General features: G+C 42.6%; 1 protein-coding gene across 5 annotated transcripts in view; it reads left to right on the top strand.

Moving 5' to 3' along the window:
• LOC133343901 (protein unc-13 homolog B-like) overlaps nt 1-20,941 on the top strand; it is a 174,415-nt gene that overhangs the window by 120,571 nt on the left and 32,903 nt on the right. For all 5 annotated transcript variants that reach the window (XM_061553886.1, XM_061553890.1, XM_061553887.1 and 2 more), the window contains 8 exons: nt 4,404-4,519; nt 6,773-6,936; nt 8,996-9,146; nt 10,487-10,555; nt 11,446-11,535; nt 12,298-12,435; nt 14,078-14,211; nt 15,669-15,754. In XM_061553886.1, the coding sequence (XP_061409870.1) occupies nt 4,404-4,519; nt 6,773-6,936; nt 8,996-9,146; nt 10,487-10,555; nt 11,446-11,535; nt 12,298-12,435; nt 14,078-14,211; nt 15,669-15,754 (948 nt within the window). The remainder of the gene's footprint in view (nt 1-4,403; nt 4,520-6,772; nt 6,937-8,995; nt 9,147-10,486; nt 10,556-11,445; nt 11,536-12,297; nt 12,436-14,077; nt 14,212-15,668; nt 15,755-20,941) is intronic.

Raw genomic sequence — 20,941 nt, forward strand, 5'->3', positions numbered from 1 at the left:
ATGATGCTATTGTAAGATGTTGCTAATGCAAGATGTTGTGCTGGTTGTGCACAGTTATGTGTTGTTTACTTGTTTTATCATTGTTGTGGCGTTCTATTATTTGATTATGCAATAATTTATAATGCTCGTTGAGCAATTAAGACATTTCTCTAAGGGGACTTGCAGTCCAGAGGTCACCGGTTCAATTCCTCAGCATCTCGGCTGCAACAGTGGGCAGGTGTCTTCAATACCGCCCCCACCCCTAGAGCCTCCTTGTCAACCGAGCAGTAATAAGGGGAATACCACAGTGAGTCGATTGGCAGATCACACGGGGTAGGGGAAAAGTGTGGCTACTCGTACCTTTCCAAGTCGTCTGGCGAGCATGGACGGTGGGAGATGGGACCAGTGGCACAGTGGTTAGTTGACGGCACTATGCACCTGGCGTCCTAAGTTCGATTCCCAGCCACGGCTAACATCAGTGGCGAGTGATGTCCGAACCAGTTCTGTTTAATCAACTGACACTAACCAGCTTGGTGAAGTATGGTCAAACAAATCCCTTGACCCATACAGAGTGGACAGAACTTCATTGAGTAGTAGCATTACAAAGTGCTGTAATGTAATAGTATTGTTATTTACAGTGGAAATGTATAGTTTAATGTTAATAACTATCAAATCCATTCATATTAACTAACACAAGAAAATTCATTCGTGAGCTCTGTCCAAAATCATAATGCTCAAAATAGTCACAAACACGTAAGGGGGACAGTCGGCGTTGATATCGAGGTACCTATCGATACAATTCAGTTGCTAGGTTCTGTTACTATCCCTTCTCAAATGTATCTTCTGTTATACCATAGGGCTAATTGGTGTGTTGGAACAGATATTAAACTATAAAGTATCTCCATACATTTTTACTGAAAACTTTCGTGACTGCAGGAATTCATAATAATAATGTTTTTGTTTATCTACGTGACTTTACTGAAAGAACCAAAGTCTACATACACTTCATGTTCAGTTCTTACAATGCATTGGTCACCGCCTGTATGCAAGCCTAAGGCTGGGACACAAGTAAGAGCAAACAATGTCCATGTTCTCCGAAGTTGGTGACGCACATGGCCTCAAGCAATGTGTACACAAGCACCATGAATTAAATCATAATACAGAGAGATAAGTTTAATTGTTTAAATGAGACAACTGACTTCAAATGTATAACGTAATGGAATTAATTAGGTTTCATTGTCGAATGTGCCTTTCCCTGGCAACGTATGTAATGTAGGTCAGCCACTGATTTTATTAAACCTAAAAAAATGTTCGTAGTTGCTTGTGCTGTAAAACCTCTCAAATCCAAACAAGTATACCGGAATTTGGGGTAAGCCACATAGGCTATCGAAATCTAGATATAAATAACCAAAGCACTCAAACTGCAACACTGTTTAAGTGCTAATTGAGCTGCACGTGGTAGAATGTGATGTTCTGTCGTCATTCCCATTGCATCATTCTACCATCAAGCTCTCATCTAACCATGTGTAGGAAATTCTACTTACACTTAGCAGTAGAAAGTATAATGGGCTGCCAATTGTAATATATATTTCTAAAGCTATATAGTGATCTGTTGTATGGAATTTAGTGAATTATTAAGCCCCCTTTGTTTGTAAAGTTCCTCAGTAGGCTGCGCTCCCTTATTTACAGCTCACGTGAAATATAAGATTGGCAGCCGAATCAAAGCGTATGTATGTACGGTGAAATTCTTTCGCACCGTACGTAGCCAACCCTGCCAATCGGAGGAGCGTGCGCATCATGGCTGACATATACAGTTCAGTTTAACATGTAGGCTTCCGCGACCAATATTATCCATAATAAACGTTTTTGGGTCAGATCGCGTTATTTATAAATGTGTCGTAACCCTCCACCACCCGACACGGCCAATCAGTAAAAAAGTGTCACGTTGACAAAAGACAAATAGGTCACTGCTTTAGCCCACCGGTGTGTTGAAGAGTGAATCCACAACATTTACAATTTTTGAGTACGATGCTGGATGTAATTACCAGCGAAACATCGTACTCAAAAATTGTAAATGTTGTGGATTCACTCTTCAACACACCGGTGGGCTAAAGCAGTAAACTATTTGTCTTTTGTCAACGTGACACTTTTTTACTGATTGGCCGTGTCGGGTGGTGGAGGGTTACTACACATTTATATATAACGTGATCTAACCCAAAAACGTTTATTATGAATGTACAGTTCAGCTCGCCGTTGCAGACATATTTCTTTGTCTTTTCCCACTCTCGTCCTTTGCTGCCCACTCATTTGACAAAATGAACTCCCGTTGACACATTCCCCGGGCAATCAGCGCCTTGCTCCATGTGAATCACTCTGCCAGGCTGTGCGCCTGCGGAGATCGCTTGCGCACATGGAAGGAAGGCTTTAATTGTCACGAAAAAATGCGCTAATACAAATAATTTATCCACGTTCTTTTTTTCACGGCACGTGCATATCCATTCCGTTTTTTTTAGTAATTGTCCACCATAGTAATAGCAAATGTTTATTTTTCAATTCATGAACATGTTGAAACCTTATATTCAACTTATTCCAAAATATTATAATGTGTTGGCAATGGTGCACAAATAACAAAACTAAACATATTTATCAATAACACCTCCCTAAACGGACAACATATATCTAATCTTGATTTGAAGCTTTCGTGACTCTTTGGTTCTTTCGGTAAAGTCACTTAGGTAGAAAAAATAATAGATCACGACGTTTCGATTACAATGCAGGCAATCATCCTGACTTTACCAAAAGAACCAAAGAGTAACATATATCTACTCTCATTGGCCTTTGAGGGAAATATTATTGGCGAATGTGTTTAAAGTTTTTTTTTGGTGATTCATCAAACTTCTGTGTTCAGTGTATTCTGCATGCAAAGCATTCGCGGCTGTTGCGGTGACGTTTGTATGTTTATTGTTGTCACTGCATATCCATTAAAAACAATGTTGTGCTGCTCAATAGAGCCAGCGTCAGACCTTCCACAGAAAGCGAAGAGACGAGGAAGCCTGCGCCTATTCATCGGTATAACGTTTCGTGAGCAGGCTGAATCACATACGCAGGGACGCTATCAACACAAGTCTGCTAATGTTGGTGCTTTGCAGCGATGGAATAGCCCCCCCCTCCTTCCCCCACTGATTGCGAGACAAGACAGCTGGCATTTTTAGACGGACCGCCAACACGGCGATAAAGTTTAAGGTTGCTATGCGCATCTTGACACGCAGCTCATTGCGTTTGTAATTTGACGGATTTATGCGTGCGCCTAGCAAGCTCGTACAAGGCTCTAGCACTCCCGATTTTCTTTTAATGAGTATTATTTAAATTCTCTCACTTCAGCTATGTGTGTCCTATGCGCCGTCTTGATTTCTGTCCGATTTCAACTCGACTCAGCCAGAGGGCATTGTTGCACAGATGGGGTTGACCTCATGCTGTTTTTTGTGCTTGCCAATTCTATATCTAACTTGGCCCTCATTCGTTGGCAATCACTGTGATGTGCCATGTGTCAAGGTACGGCAAAAAGTATATCTGCATTTTGTTGCCGTAACATCTGTCCTTTACCAAACACCTCAGCCATAATCTCACGTAGTCATGCACACCAATGCTGGTCCAGCTTGAAAATAATTTTGAGATTCAGAGAGGCTTAAGATTAATTCCTCAGTGAATGGCATTATTATTAAATTACAAATATTAATTTTCTTAAATTTTTCTTGATTAAAATATTTCACCTAGAAACACCTTCGTGATAGCGCGTCTCATTTGCAATCGTATCTGGCATGTCAATTTTCGCATACATAGTAAACACATAATGCCACGTATACAAATATCTGTAATGCAAATCTACATATTAAAACCCGCATTTGATAAGTATTTAAACAATTATTTAAAATTTTTTAAATTATTTTTATATCTACGTGGCTTTACCGAAAGACCCAAAGAATATAATTATAATGGAATTACAGCAGAATCCCATTTCAAAATTGAGCAATGCATTTGCTACATCAGCTGTTTTCAATGTGGCATTGCATCCGGCAATATTACAAAGGTACGGCATGCAGTCTGTCATCGAGCACCAACATTAGTAAACCGTTTTTGAGCTTTGTTCCAGAAGTAGTACACAGTAGTACTTTCAAGTAACATTGCTATCAATAACCCATTTGGTAGATCTATCCAAGTAGTCCTTTGAGATACCATCAGTAAGCCATCTCTATCTGACCATCACTGCTTCTCTATCTGACGCATAGTGTCTAGAAACCATATTCAATCATTCATTCCATCTCGGTAGCTTCCACTGCTGGCTGGTAGGAAGGTGGTGAGGAGGAGGGGTACCATTGCTGCCGGGGCCGGGAGTGGTGCCACCTAGCGCGTGCGTGTCCCTGCAGAGAAACGCACGGACAAGTCGGCGGTGTCGGGCGCCATCCGCCTGCGCATCAGCGTGGAGATCAAAGGAGAGGAGAAGGTGGCGCCGTACCACGTGCAGTATACCTGCCTGCACGAGGTAAAGCCACGTGTAGCGTGCAGAGCGGTGGCCCGGTGTGATTGACATGTGGCCCTGGTGCAAGGCGTGAAATGTGGCCCGCTGTCTTTTGTCACTGTACCCTCTCCCTCCTCGTCGCGGGTGCCGATGGCGTGTTTCACACGACGGTGTAGGCCGAGGCATTTTCGGTGTCTCGGGAAACGGGTCAGGTGACACACACTCAGCAATCACAGCCGACCGACTGCAGACCTTGACACTGGTGCTCCTCCCGAGTCCTAGCAAGCTGCCACTGCCTTCGTTTCCTGCGCCGCCTAAAGCCAGGGCCTCCAGCCAACCGCCAACACTCGCCCCTTGCCTTCCTCACTCTTTGTAGGCCAGAGACGATCCTTTGTGATGTATATCCAGTTTTAAAATGCTTTACATTCTACAGATATATGTAAAGTGGCACAATGTAACACACAAACTGTGCCACCATTATGTGCAATTGAGTGAAATGGAAGAGAAATACCTATTTCAATATTGTATTTTTTACGGGAATTAACTAAATGGTTGATACCGCAGACTAGTGTTTTCTAAACAAATCTCTTTACATTTTCTTTCAACCTATCTACGTGCTTTAAGTCAATATCTCTTTACTCATGATACGTTTACGCATAGTCACCACTTACCAGTTATCCAGTTTTATGGAATTTGAATGTCAGACCTGGGCTTGGTAAAATTAAATGTAAAATATAAGTTGCGTGATGGATTTGTTTGGGGACTGGGCTGTAACAATCCACCATCTGCATGTGAAATCCTGGTTTATCTTAAGCCACTTTGAGGGATTTACACCCCACATTTCAACCAGCTCAGTCCTCCATTGGCATGCACATTGTGTCACGGTGCCGCACAACCTTCCGTTGCACCTGCAGTCTTTTCTGTATTCCTCCTCCTTTCAAGCATTCTCTGAAAGTGACTGTGATACTGCGTTTGAAACATTCAAACGCTATTATTCATGATTGATTCGGGCATTAGACCACGTAATGATCCGGCCAATATCTTTCTGTATAACTCTCCACCACCCAACATAGGAGTTTGTATAATAGTTTGTGCCAGGAGTTTGTATAATTAAAACTGGATATGGGTGATGAATGCTAAAGTTGACCTTTTGTAAACCAGTGCTTGCAACTTGACACACCCATTTATCTGCCTTATATCCACGGCAAAAATTGCAGTCGGTCGATGGATTTCAGTTTTGCCTTCAGACGCAACACTCACATCATTGTGGACACCAGTGGTGGTCAGGGAAATAATGGAGTTGATGGAGTCGGGAGGGGGATAGATGGAAGGAGCAAAAGCCAACACTCCAATCAATTTGCATAGCAGGGATACCTATGTGTGTGTGTATCTGCATGTGTGTGTGTGTGTGAGAGACTTCGTGTACATATGACTTGGTTGTGTGTGTGTTTTATATACGTGCGTTACATGTAAGCACCGCTCTGTACAAATTGTAAGAACGGGAAATACCAAGGACGAATTGACCGCCCCGAAATCGATCATAAAATCCAATTTTGGTAAACCTATAAAATAAAACGTGTCAACCCGCTAATGTAACTTGCGTTGCTGACGATTTGTAATGAGGAAAAATTGTTCATCGGCAGGGGCGGAGGGGGGGTGCAGTGGTCGGCACACCACACGATGAAACGTCGAAACCTTGGTTTGTCTGGATCGGTGGAGTAATGAGTGCACTTGCTTTTAATGGCAGGATTCTGAGCTGCAATTTAATATTTTTTTGATGGATTTAATAAACGACATTTTTCCATGAAAGGCATTGTATGCAGGTTTGACATATAATGAGTATTACCACCAAACATAACATTATATTAAATCAGCTTTATATGTGCTTAAGTAGAGGCTTATACAACTCCAATACAGGGCAGGGAGGAATTATTTTTGACAATATTGTCACTAACTAAATATTTACCTCGTGTGAGGAATACACAGGGTGCTTGACTTGCCACTCTCATTTGTTAAGAAATGTTAAGATGTTGTTGGAGCTTAATTTCAAACACTTGTATAATTTTACAATTGTATCCTACCTCGACACTTAGCGTTCATATATTTGACCATATCGTTTAATGTGTTTATTATGTGTTTAATTAAAAAAGTAAGTCTTACAATTATTTTTCAAAGGCAATTGTTAATTTTTAACAACATTGTTAAGATTACTCAACTAAATGCCCTTGCAAGAATAATCATCGACGAGCGCCGCTTTACGTTGTACCACTTTCGCAGAATCTCTTCCACTACCTGACCGACATACAAAACAACGGCGTGGTGAGGATTCCGGACGCCAAGGGCGACGAGGCGTGGAAGGTTTACTTTGACGAGACGGCGCAGGAGATCGTGGATGAGTTTGCCATGCGCTACGGCATTGAGTCCATCTACCAGGCGATGACGTGCGTACAGACCCCTCCCCCCTTGCCCTCCTCCTCCTTCACGTGCCCCTCGTCGTTAAATGGCCCTCCTGCTGCACATGTGCACATCATTTACCCGTGAGCCACTGCTTGCAGTTATCTGCGTGTCCGACGAATATGAACGCCTAATATGATTACGTGTGTATAATTTGTATGCATAAACACATGATAATTTCACGCGATAATTTCGACAACATTAATGATCATTACTATTCTTCAGAATAAATCAAAGCATTACTAAGTCTTCAACTTAGGAACCTTAGAATATTTTTATGGTTTTGTAAATGTTGAAAACAAATTTGCGTGCGACTTTTTTCATACTGAAATAATCCGTTTTTAAAAGTTGTATTGTATTTTTTCAATGCTATTGTACCAACATTTTGACATTTTAGGAAATCTCCAAAACTATCAAATTAAGGTGGACTAATATGGCCTCTTTTGGTTTAGTCAATGCTAATATTGTTATTTTCTAAGAAACACCCAAACACATGTGCGCTGCTATTCTAGATAATAGAACAATTTCCAGTGAAGAAGCCAGCAAATTGCTCCGTATGAACATTTTTTTGGAAATGCCGCATTTCGCCTGGAAAATGGAGCACTTATTCCGTATGATGAAGGAACTCTGCCACATTCTAGCACAGTCGTGGCTGCCACTACTCTAGGGATATCTCACATGGTTAACAACCTGATAGCTAATTGAGATAATGAACATTAATGGCAAATAATTGACCCAACACAGAGCCCCTTTGGGTTATATCTTAATGTCCTTTAAATATGTGTTTTATGTATCCACGTGTTACCGTGTTCACTTTCATTATTTCTTCGTGTCCCTAATTTACATCATTAGTGATCCCAGCAAAGTTCATAATAGTTTCTTAACGTTCTTCATTTATCCATGACACACCATGCTGATATATTATTTCTTAATGTGTGCTCTTTAACCCTGTGCATTTCCTTTAACATTCTTCATCACCTTTATTTTACCACAGGAAATACCACTGAGGTTAATTATCTCCCACTTTCTCTCTTTATTTTGGAACATCTGAGTGAGAGACATAAATGTGGGTACACCCACATCTTGCAAGATGTCTGGTCAGAGTGGAAGAGTAGGCCAAATTCCCTCGAGCACTCTCTCTAGTGGAAGTCCTTCTTTGAGCAGTGATGTGAACAAGTAATTGGCTTGCTGCATCTTTGTAAAATATAATAAATTCTGCTGAAAATGTAAAAGCCAATGAGGGTGATTATCATTCAAAGGCCACTTCAGGTTGGTTTAGGCTAAATTATGTGCCCAGAGAAGGCCTGTGGTCGAAGTAATCACATCTAATTAGCACGATCATGAGCCCCGCTGAGGAGGAGGAGGAAGCAGATGGTGTGGTGCTGCGCTACGGCCCCTTTAATGCTCTTGGGCAGCATATCGCAGTGATCTTTCAGCGCTACGGAGCTATTGATGGGAAGCCATCACAACTCTCAGTGGAGTTTCATATTTTTTATTTTACATTCTGAGAGGGGACATTTGTGTTGTGAATGGCCCCGAATATAATGCATTCTGTGGATCTAGATATACAAACATCTGGTGACAACTCCACATGATTAGGAATCTAATGTCGCGTGTCGGTTGATTTATTCATTTGTGAGTACATGCAGTGGTCGAAATTGGCGGACACACGATGGTACGCCATTCAGGCAATGCTCAGAACACTAAACGTGTACCAGCACTTTTCAAAGCAGTTCCTTTTGCTGTGCTACAAGCTATCCGCAGGGAGGAAACTGCACTGAACATTGGCTGCATGGCAAATGGGCATCAATGGGCTTCTACTTTTCCATTTCGACCACTGAGAAACGTGCCAACGCGTGACTTTGCGTGCATGTTGGCGAGCACACGCGTGTGTGTGTGCACTTCAGCACGCGCACACACGCGTGTTTGTGCGTGTGTGTGCACTTCAGCACGCGTCTGCTTTCGTGCGGTTGTACTACATTGGGTGGCCGTTGTGAGTTTTACCGCGTCTGTTTTAACGTCGTGCTCACGCGCTTGCACTTGCAGGCATTTCTCCTGCCTGTCGTCTAAGTACATGTGCCCGGGAGTCCCTGCGGTGATGAGCACCCTGCTGGCCAACATCAACGCCTACTACGCGCACACCACAGCCTCCACAAATGTCTCGGCCTCCGACCGCTTTGCTGCCTCGAACTTTGGTGTGAGTCCTGCAAACCCGCCGTGCATTCTGTGTCAAAGATTAAATTAGCCCGAATGTTGTCCTTTGAGGGTCGCGGTTCCATCTTACGACGAGTGCTGCCTGCGCAAATGCGAGATACGCAGCCGGGGTGGAGGGTGGGGTGGCTGGAGGGGGGCGTGACGTCAGTGCGACGCAGGACCCGGCTCACCGCTGCGAATGTGAGCGATGTCATCACGCAGATGTTGCTGTCAACACTACAAGCAACCTGCCCGCTCAAGTCCCAGCCAGCCAGCAAAACTTTTTTTTATAATGCAGTATCATATTACCCATTATTTTACTTAAGAATTTTTGATTTCACAAGCAGGTACATTTATATTTTTTCGGGCATAGTATGAGCCTCAGATTATTTTCAGTTATTTGTAGCCAATGTTCATTTAATCAGCGTGTAGTCTTCATCTAGGTCGATGATAATACGTGGAATTGAGTTTGGTCTTAGTCTGTGGATCTCACTTTTGTTATTCAAATAAAAATTACTGACTAATAATGTGCCCAGTGTTAATTCAGCCAGCATTTCGTGACTACATGAAATCCACAGACAGACCAAGACTATAGACGAAGACTAAAACATTAAAATGCGGGTTAACACTGTGCATCATGTGCCCGTTACACGCTGAAATGGTCTGGGGGAATCTTTTACCTCGGCATTGAAAGTCACTGCCCCTTTAGTGCATTGGTTCTTTGGTTAAATATGAAACCATTAGTGAACAGAATTCTTCCTCATATATGTGCTGCTGTTTGTGACAGAATTTCTGTTTGGTTGGCGTAGTGTTGCACAGCGCTGTTTTGTGATAGTATGTTGGTTTGTTTTGTTTGATGGAAAATGGGTCTATTTAACAGCAATTGTAAACTTAGCAAATGTATTCTCGTCACAATGTGGTCATACAATGTGAATCTTCAAAACAAAATATGCAATCGCAAGGTTTCCTGTAAGTGGTGCTTCTCTAGCAAAGGCTTTGCTCTTGAAATTGGTCATAGCAGAGTCTTTCCAGATCAATCGTGGGAGCTGAAGAGAGATGACAGGTGTGTTGGAGGTTTCGTAATTGTTTAATTCCTCCTATCTGTGACAGCTTATTAATCAATTCTGTTATCAGGTGTGGCCATCCTATCCCCAATTTCCTCCCATTATCCACAGGCCACTGGAGACCTTCCCAAAGGAGCATTGCATGAAAAAAAAAACACATAATTTGGCCCGGCATATTGTGTGCACTGTGTTTGAATCCTGAGTCCACGTTGCTGTACAATTATAGCAGCGCACTGTTACGGAACACGATTTTGGCTTCGTCTGAATTGTATGAGAACAGAAAGAGAGGTTTGTGCGGCTCTTGGACCAGCTGCACAACTCGCTGCGGATCGACCTGTCCATGTACCGGGTAAGGGCCCTTCATGACATTATGCTTTGTGGCATCGGCATGCATTTCGTTTTATTATACTTTGTGTGTGTGTACATATATATATATATACAGGGACTCCTCTACTTAGGGTCATTCGACTTAGGAACTTTCAGACGTACGAACAAACCTGTCCGTATGTCCAGTTGGCCCGTTCTGACCGAGAGTTGTAAGTTCAACAAGTACCGTGTGTGGTTCATGCAGACTTGATTCCTTGCAAAAGGTTTCTATTTGGTGTGTGAACATCTTAACACCTGTTTTATTGCCATGAAGAGTCAAACCTTATTTTAGGTGATTTATTAATGCGAATTTCATTGTAATTATTTTCAGATAATGAACGCTCTTTTCCCGACCACGTTCAATTCACAATTGGTTCGATTATGCTCCTTCAGACTGCAGTGTATGTTAAAGTTGTGCGTGTCTTGATCGACAGCTGAATTTAAATTATTCACCTTCGATTTGCTCTGCTACAATTGCAATTTGCACCATCACTATTATCTGAACGATTAGTGAGTAGCTTAAGTGTTTTTTTTAATCCTGACAGTGACCAAATTACGAGTAACCTATCGCATCCATTGTATTTTACAATATCCATTCCTTAAAAAAAAAGTTAAACCACAATGCAGAAAGGTGAAATACTCGACAGATGCATTTTTTAATTGTACTGTATGGAGGGCAGCAGTGGTGGTGGTGGCGTGGGTAGTTCAGTAATTGATTGAGCGTCATTTCATTAGAATGTGTGCTTTAAAAAGCTGTGCTAATTCTAGATTGAAATTAGCGCACTGAAAGCTTATGGAGAGCATTCATAGAGGTTATTTCAAACCGGTGTATTGCATGCATAATTGGGAACATGTGCTTTATTTCATTGACAGAACAACTTCCCTGCCAGTAACCCTGAAAGACTGCAGGACCTGAAGTCAACAGTGGACCTTTTGACCAGCATTACCTTCTTCAGGATGAAGGTATTTCCTTTCACATTGGTAACACATTCATAAAAGGCATTTTTGTTGGGGTGTCACTGAAATGTTATGGTCAATTCAGACTTGTGTCAGTAACTTTGAATGTCCTACATCATACAGATCACGATGCTATTTTTGCATATGACAATATGTTCCGGAGCCTAAATGCCAATGTTGACATCTATTAGCCACTCAGAGGGCTTTCAGGAGAGAGTTCATGTCGTTTTGCTCTTCCTCCCTTAAAGTAGTGCAGACTGTAGTTGTTTACAATGTGGCCCAGTTTACCGACAGGTTATAGTGTCTCTGCCTGCGACGAAGTCGACCGGAATGCACCCAATCTCGTCTGATCTCGGAAGCGAAGCACGGTTGAGTTTGGATCGGGCTTGGGTGGGTGACCACCGTGCATGACAGGTGTTACAGGCTTTGCGGCTACGAGATGGGCAGTCCAGCAAAATCCATCGTTAAACACTGTACTTTTGGCACTCGCACGTCTTTGCTGCCAGCCTTCAGCAGTCCGCAACGACCAGCATGGTGCATCGACTAACTCTGCTGTACCCATTCATGCTGCTGTGTGGACAGAGGTGGAGGGAGCGGGGGTCCATTGAAGAAATTTTGCCCCATTGTTTCGTTGGCCATGAGAAGGGGTCGAACCAACGATCCCTGGATTGCGCAAGTCCAGTGTGCTAACCATTACACCACAGCAGCTTCTCTCTGTTCACTGTCGAGCACGCTCATCTCTGTGTGATATATTCCTGGTGGCTGCAGGTACAGGAGCTGCAGAGCCCCCCACGTGCCAGCATGGTTGTCAAAGACTGCGTCAAGGCCTGCCTCAACTCCACCTACGAGTACATCTTCGCTAATTGCCATGAGCTTTATAGCCGGGAATACCAACCCGCTGATCCGGTAAGATTTAAAAAAAAAAACTGTTCACCTGGTAATATCACAAACCGCTGACCCCGTGATATCACAAACGAATGACTTGGTAAGGCTACAAACGGCTGACTAGATGTGAAAATAGCCAATGTCTCAACCCAGCGACAAAGAACTGTACATTTTTTTTGTCATTGTTGCACTTGTAGGCCACCCCTCAACCCAGACGTAAAGTAATGTCTCTGGCATTGCGTTGCCAATGAATGCTAACCGTTCCCACCGGGCGGTAATTTAATTATTTGCACGTTATTTATATATTGTCCTTTACTCAGTTGTCAACATTCATTTACGTCCACGGTGCTGCTGTGATTTATTAGTTCACAAATGCAAATATCAACCGTTTACGTGCATAACGTTCCCCTGGGTTACGGGATAACTTCAGCTTGCATTAGGCATGCAGTCTGCTTTTTTGTCCGTTCACACCTCAGCCAGTTCGACTGTGCAGAACACCACATTGCTTGGAATTACTCATTGTAATATCACTGGTCGTTCATATGGTGCACATGCCAAAAAATCTTTAACTGCCGTAGCCCTAAATTTATGCACCAGTGTTAGCTTCCAAATGACCACTCAATGCATTACTTTCTCAACGGAGATTGTCCTATGGAGAGTAATTTACACCACTATCTCAGGGCTGTTAACAGCAGACGAGCACTGCCTCAATCTACGTACGTACATTGAACGTCTTTCGCACCGTACGTAGCCAACCGTGCTCATCGAGGTGCGGAAGGGAAGGACGACACACTAAACTCAACAAGCAGTTCTAAAGAAATGAGCTTTCAATCTCGATGATGATTTAAAAGTGCATAGCTCCAGTGGCTTCCTAATATCGGAAGGAAGAGCATTCCAGACGGCCGCAAAATGCTCGTTTGAGCGAGAAATCACTTTCGTATTACTTTTGTCCACTGCAGCAATTGGTGCTGTTCGTTGATTGTGGGGTTTTATGGAGTTTAACCCTCTGAGATTGTATTAAATCACTTGCGTAGACTGGCTTGCTGTGTAAGCCGTGTACAATGCGCTTGTTTGTTTGCAACCTTCATCGAATGTTGAGAGAACTGTTATATTCGCAGTTGGGCTCCGAGCAGAAACTGTGCTTCTCGAGTGTGGAGTTGTTTGCCGCTATCAGCAGCACTGGTTACTGTGAGACTAAACAGAGCTGTTTGCTAATTAATCTGATTGTTTGGTGATGCTGCGTTGGCAAATACTCAACACATTCGGCAATAACACAGTGGCCCTAATTGTAAAAATATATAACAAGCAACGTCTTGGGCAAATGCACCTCCGATGAGTATGGTTTGCTACGTATGGTGCGAAAGAAGTTGATTTTTTTTATTTTCAAGACTATACTATGTGCTATTGATGAACGTGTTGAGTGCTAATTAAGATCACTTTCACACTCTGTCACAAATCTCACACTGCGACTTAGAGGCCCATTGCTCATTTAAATGACTCTATAATCCATTGCATGCAGTAGTATTTATAAAAACATGATTATATACGAGTAGACAATGTTGATTCAAAACAGCACTCTATGGTCAATGCACTTAGACTGGCAGCTTGTCAGCTGTATATGGGTTATAGAATGCACACGTGTTATTTTATTGTTCTCCCGCAGAGTAAGAAGCAGGATATTCCTGCCGATGAACAAGGGCCAAGCATCAAAAACCTGGACTTCTGGCCCAAGCTAATCACCCTCATCGTGTCGATCATCGAAGAGGACAAGAACTCCTACACGCCTGTCCTTAACCAGTGAGTTGCCTAGAGTTGATGTCCACTTGGAATGGACGAAATCTCTCTTGTCGTTCATTATGCACATTGTCTAATTCTACTTTCTATGTATGTTGAACTTGCGGTCCATGTTCGTCCCATGTCTCAGGCAGACCACGTGTCTTCGATGTTTACACATTGTTTTTTTATGGGGAATATTGGATCATATTCTTGGTTCTTTCGGTAAAGTCACGTAGAAGGGAAATAATAAAATAATAAAAATAAAACAATCAAATTCTCACGACGTTTCGATTGCAACAGAAGCAATCATCACCTGATGATGAATGCTTGTGAATATGAATCCCTGCAGTCACGAAAACTTTAAATCGAATATTGGATCGTTGTTGCAAGAGGTTTTCTGATTGCTTTTGTTTTACATGGGCTTTTTATTTTAAATTAGAATATTTCACCTGGTGTCCAGGGTGTCAACTTATGAGTGCATAATGACCATGAAAGATGTTGATACAAACATTTAAAATCTTTCACTTCTACAGTTTGCATTTATACAGTGAATATCATACCCAGTCAAACACATGAATAAATGTGGTGCACACCGCCAGTTCATGTTGAAGAAGTATTTGGATAAGATTTTGATTGCTGTATTCTTTTAATTGTTATCCAACCTTTAAAGTGTATTGAATTAGGTTTAACCTAAACTAATTTAGAAGTGTAGCAGGCCACTTCACCGTTTAATAAGAAATAATTATCTTGAATATATGAGAACAACGGCGATGGGGATAAATTCTTTGCACAGCTCTTTCTTTTCATTACTATGTCGAGGTCACATGTTTATGTTGGAACCTGTTTAAAAGTGTCACAAGAATCATCTCTAATAGAATGATGCATCACAATGACATTATTAACAGCTTCCTGTATGGTAACATCACTAACAATGACAGCCCCCCTTATTATACTGTATTACTTTGTAAATATGTATTTATTTACTCGATAACATCTTTGCGGTGACAATCATTGCTGGTCGGGTGATAAACCTGAAACATCTTGCTTGCAAAGCATCCCCTCTCCTGTGAGATCATCACAGTCTGTTTCCTTCACGATAGCCGAACGGCTGGCCCACATGGTACTGGGTGCAGTGCCTCGAATCCCATCACTGCCAAGCGTCTCGATGGAGGTTTTTTTTTTACAAAGCGCGCCAGCCGCTGTGAACGGACGACGCCCGCATCAGTTGATGACGCGCCCGTTATTTTGTTTCTTTCATTTCCAGACCCCCCCTTCAAACAAATTGCAAACTAAACGCTTTCTGTTCGTTGAGCGTGCGTGTGCCCATTCGTGCTCGATGACTCCCGCTGCTCGACGGCGTTTCCCCTCCCCCCGCCCACCACCTTGTGCCGTGTGCTCCTGCGGGTGCGTCGGAGTGAAGTGAAGGTAGCGTGCCGTACATGGGACACTGCGTAAATGAGCTTTGTGTGTTTCCCTAGGTTCCCTCAAGAGCTCAATGTGGGCAAGATCAGTGCAGAGGTTATGTGGATAGCCTTCGCTCAGGACATGAAGTATGCCCTTGAAGGTAGGTACCAGCAGGAACATATATGCAATGATTGGAGTGTCGAGATTGTCATTATGCTTATGGATGTGCTGGTGGAATCTAATTGGTTGAACAATGAGTTTATCGCAATGCGGTTTCTCAAATAAATATGCACATATAGCAACACGATATGATGTGCCAGACTATTAAGTGTAATGGAGTACAAATGAGCAAATCCTTGGAAGCTTTGCAGTTACTTTCTATTATCATTATTATTTTTGTTACACCGTGACAAATCTTCTGAAAGCTTGACTTGCATCGTTTGCGATGGAAAAAATACAACAGTATAAGCGTAGCGGTGAAACACTTAGCAGTGCGGCGGATTAATATGGAAATGAAACAACAAAGCTTTTCATAATAAAGTGTTTGCTCTTGAACGTGCAGCAATAGTCAACAGTGCTCACATCTACAAAAAGAGTGTTCAGGAGATAGGCAGGGGACAGGAAGAGTGGAATGTCGAAGAGAAGTTTAATCAAAGAAGACGTTGGCCACCGGTGGAGAGGGACCGAGACATTGTTCATGGCTTGCCAACCGTGGGGGCGTGGCAAGGGAGGGGGGGCGTGGCAAGGGACGGGGGGCGTGTCCTTGTGAAGCCCACTCTATATCCCAAGTGAATTCTGGCGGATCGTTTGATGATTTAAAAAAGGGCGTTTTCTGGGCAGAGCATTGCAACTTACGTTTAGCCCCGAGACACAACCAGCAGCTGGTGGACCTGGGGATCCTGTCATGATTGTGGCTTAAATTGCAAGGTCTAATTTGCGATTCAGGAGCAAAGTGGGCGCATCGGAGTTTTGTAAGAGAAGAGAACGGAGAAAAGGAAACATGACAGGGGGAGAGTGCACACGGAGAACAGAGGCAGCAAAGAGGGACACGGAGGGTGGGAGTAGGCAGAGGCCAAGAAGCACAGATAAGGAGAGACAGACATGGAGACAACAGCAATGTGTGCTTCGGTTTCACGTCTGGTAGTCAAACGAAAATAACATTCGAATTCAGGGTATGTAACGCACTCGTTAAAATGCATTAGTTCATACTTCTCAATGCAGAAGTCTCCAGACCTGGGTCCTTAAAAACGCATTGTGACTTTCCTGGATAAATATTATCACATAAGGCATGTGCCACTGAGGTGCTGGGCTAGTAATTGCCTTATTAGGCGCATGGCCTGTCCCACTGTGCTTGGAGTGGACCCCTTGAAGGGCTCCGTGCACCAGGATGTGCCGATGTCACAACGCCAATGCCGCCCATCCCCCCCACTGCCCCTCCTAGTCGGTTGGAGCCACGGTGGCAGATCTCTGATCGACAAAGGCCAATTAAACTCGGAGATTTAACACGTACGCTTTCTCGACCAATATCATCCATAATAGAGGGTTTTTTTCATTTTCTATTGTAAACTCGGAGATGTTAACGTTTCCAGTTTTATTTTCTGTAACCAGGTGAGATTCCGAGACCAGGATAAGTGACAATGGAGCAAATAAAATTGGAAATAGAATGCAGTAAGCTTGGCAAAATACACTCAATTTACAGCGAGAGTTGTTTTTTTTACATAGATCCAAAATGTGGGAATTATTCTTGCCATGTTTAATGTGTTTTTTATCTAATCGTAAGGGATCTGTGGGAGGGAAGGAATACATGTCTCCTGTAACAGGACAATATAGGGTTTTGGTAATTTGGAAACCCAGTTAGAATGATGTTTTCCCAAGTTCTTATCCAACAACAAATACACACAGGCTTACGGTGCAGAAAAAGAATGCCACTCCATCATTCGAACAGCAATACCGTTTGAGTATTTGCCTTCATCACAACCAACATTTGACAGGCCTTACGTCCTATCGGGGTCGAGTCTCTTCGTCATCAAACTCGTAAAACTAACAGCCTTTCCACTGTAAGACATGACGACCATCAATCATGTGTGTTCAATTTTGTTATGCTTTCATTGTGGGGCTACTGTTTCCATGTCTGTCGTTTTCATTTTTCATTTGTACTCCTTGTGCCTTCCCTGCTTCATTGTGCCTGGCCTTGTGCCACCGTCGCACCCTCACTTTCATTGCCAACGTTTAGCCTACAAACAGCGCTTACACTCAACACACTGCCATGGTAAGAAGCGTCCATCAACGCGTTGCTTGCATGCAAATCTCCTTTAGGCAACGGCAAGCTGGGAATAACCGATGGTGTTATTCACGCAACGAACGCGCATGATCTGCCTTGAAAACGGATCATGAAAAACAAAACTGTAGTGCACATTTCCCTACTTTAGCAGCAGATGGCTCTCTGTCTGCCTGCCTCTGTCGTCTCCAGTGTGTCGGGTTGGTCTGTCTGTCCATCATCGAGTGTGCCACCCGTGTCCACTCCCTCGTCCCATCCCCCTGGTTCCTTCCTCCATTGCGTTCAAGTAGCTCGCGCACGCAAACGCCCCTTTAGTGGCATTGTTCACGATGCTTCGCCAGATGTTTTGCTCTGTAGGAAAAAAAAAGTAATTTAGTTCGCTATTTTTTTTATTGCTCTTCGCGAATGCCCGCGTCGGAGTTATTTGCGGTATTGTTTGCAGAAATTGGAACATTTTTATTGAGTCAAGAATACAGTAAGTTTTATTTGGTGTAAACACACTGTGTGATTCACAGAGTTATTTGAAAATGTTAATTTTACTGTGTTTTAGTGAATGTTTAATGTAAATTGGGTTATCGGTCCTACAGAAAAAAAAAAGATTTTCTTTGTAATGTGATTGCAAATTCCTCGGTAATCGGATAATATATTATCTCGAAACGTGCCAGTTGAAACAATTGGGAAGGTTTATTAAACCCCTGGCGCCTGTCTGTGTGGTGGGGTAATGTGTGGGCTACGCTTACCTCTTCCAAAGTGTTTCCGGCCAGCATGGAAGAGTAGGCCAAAACGCTCTCAGAGGTGCTCTCTGGAGCTTCTATAGTGGAGGCCCCTTCCACCAATCGTGGCGTGAGCAGAGAATTACAGGGCAGGTCCTTTGTCTGCTCCGTATTCATGTTGTCTAGCAATGTCATACGCCTTCAAAGCAACTCTCTTATAACATGTATTGGCAAAATTATATACCCATACAAATGTGCACGAGTGAATTGGGATGAAAACGAGCCCAGTAATTGTCACGATACATACCAAACGTATGTATGGCAAATTACGAATGCCTTCTAGCTCATCACTTTATATAAGATATTTTTACAAGCTGCATATTTTAAATTTTATGTTTTATTATTTCTTTTACATGTTTTTTGTTTCTGTTCATGACCTGTGTGTGTGTCAAGGCTCGGCCACTGTGTGTGTACGTAGCGTGCTGTTCTCTACCGGTAAGAAATGGTCCCAGATACAGAGCTTTATGAGGCCCTGTAAAGGTTGCTTTACGTGTCTCCCGTTTAATAACGAGGATTTCAAACATGGCAACAGTAACCTTTAGAGGATAAATTGGCGGCACGTTTATGATCAGGAAATACTAAGCAACTTGTCACTTCCATAGTTGATGGCAAATGCTTGGTGGATGTTTAGCATGGTGAATTTAAATCTCAATTCCTACACCCAAACATATACTCATTTCCAAATTCATTGGCGTAGCTATTTATTTTGTTTAAATAAATTGAAAGCTAACCTAGCCTCTCATGTGCAGTTTTTTTACTGGGCAGACACCATCAAATATTGGGCTGCCCATACGCCAAATATATCCAAGAGTGTACCAAACTAACGAGACGTTTACAGGGCCTCATTCATGGAGATCACGGGATATGTGTGTGTTGTGCTGCTATTCCTTACCTAACCTTACCACAGGTGTTCTGCACGATACCTGTAGAAGTTGATGTACGTCCCTTTCCTGCTCAACTTTCCTTTGTTATACTATCCCTGAAGGGGGACAAAAAACCTCTTCTAGTTGAGTTAATGTATTTGTTAATTTACCAGAATATTGGCATCATCGTCTTCTCCAAGCCTGTAGAATGTTTGTGCCAAATGTTGCAAGAAACAGCTGAATTTTCCAGCTGCTTGCTGTGTCACCACATGCAGTCGGGAATCCAGTGCATTGTGGGGGTTGCACTTGTCAGAGCACACGGCAAAGGGTTCATGCCACGTTGGTGTCTGTGACCACGTGGATGCAGTGACGTCATTGCAGCAATGCGCTTGGACGTCGTCAAGTTATTATTAACGCCGTTACCAGATTGGCGTCGCCTCGACCCCACACAATTGCGACGTAAAGCGGCGTATTATTGTATTGCCGTGGGTTGCATATGACGGGGATGTCCATTTATATGGGCTTTCATGCCGTGTTGATAAATCAAACATTTAGTTTACATTTTTTTCGTGATATTTATGAATACATTTTTTTGCTTATTCTCAAAAAAAATTTCTCTGTTAGCAGTTACAATGTTGGGCATCAACAACGAGTGGCCTGACCGCATTACGAGTATTGTTTACTGTATGCAGACGATAAGCTGGATACAAAAACTATCATTTGAAGACCGTGAAAGGGTCCTTGCCACTATCATATGCTAAACGTCAAGATTATTCATCAAAAAAGCAGCTACTTAAACAAATTAACAACTGTCCCGAAATTGTTCATCAGCAGCATACACCCTCAGTACTTGACGTTGAGGTATCTCTCCCTCCAAAGAGGTTATCAACAAAATGTCCAATATGTCTGTGATTATTTGTCATGTGTCGCACCACTGGACAGCATTTTATACCGAGGTGAAACGAATTTATTGATTTTTGAATCAACTGGTGGCAGGCAATCAAATAGATGAGATTTTCCAGGTTGACACCTCTGTTGAACACATTCATATCACATGCAAGTGATTACATTGGATGTTGATGAGAGCAGAACACCTTGCCATTCATTCATAAACTCAAATCAGCAGCCACCAATATGCCCTCCTCACGCTATTTACCGGTATTGATAAAAATATGTAAAGAATAACAACTTTCTTCTTCACGAAATAGCCTTTTGTCAATCGCCTGCGAAATGAAGCCCTTTCTCACACAGTGTCAGTTATGGGGGTTTGTTTGACTATACTTCACCATGCTGGTCAGTTGGACCAGTTCAGACATCACTGACCAGGAATTAAACTCAGCTTTCCAACTCAATAAAACAGTGCCGCTGACAATCTCATCACCACTCCACCCATTGTCTTAATATGGTGAATTATATACACTGAAAACATTGAT

The sequence above is a fragment of the Lethenteron reissneri genome, chromosome 18 (genome assembly GCF_015708825.2).
Source record: "Lethenteron reissneri isolate LAM-NWPU_2019-01 chromosome 18, ASM1570882v1, whole genome shotgun sequence".
NCBI lineage: Eukaryota > Metazoa > Chordata > Hyperoartia > Petromyzontiformes > Petromyzontidae > Lethenteron > Lethenteron reissneri.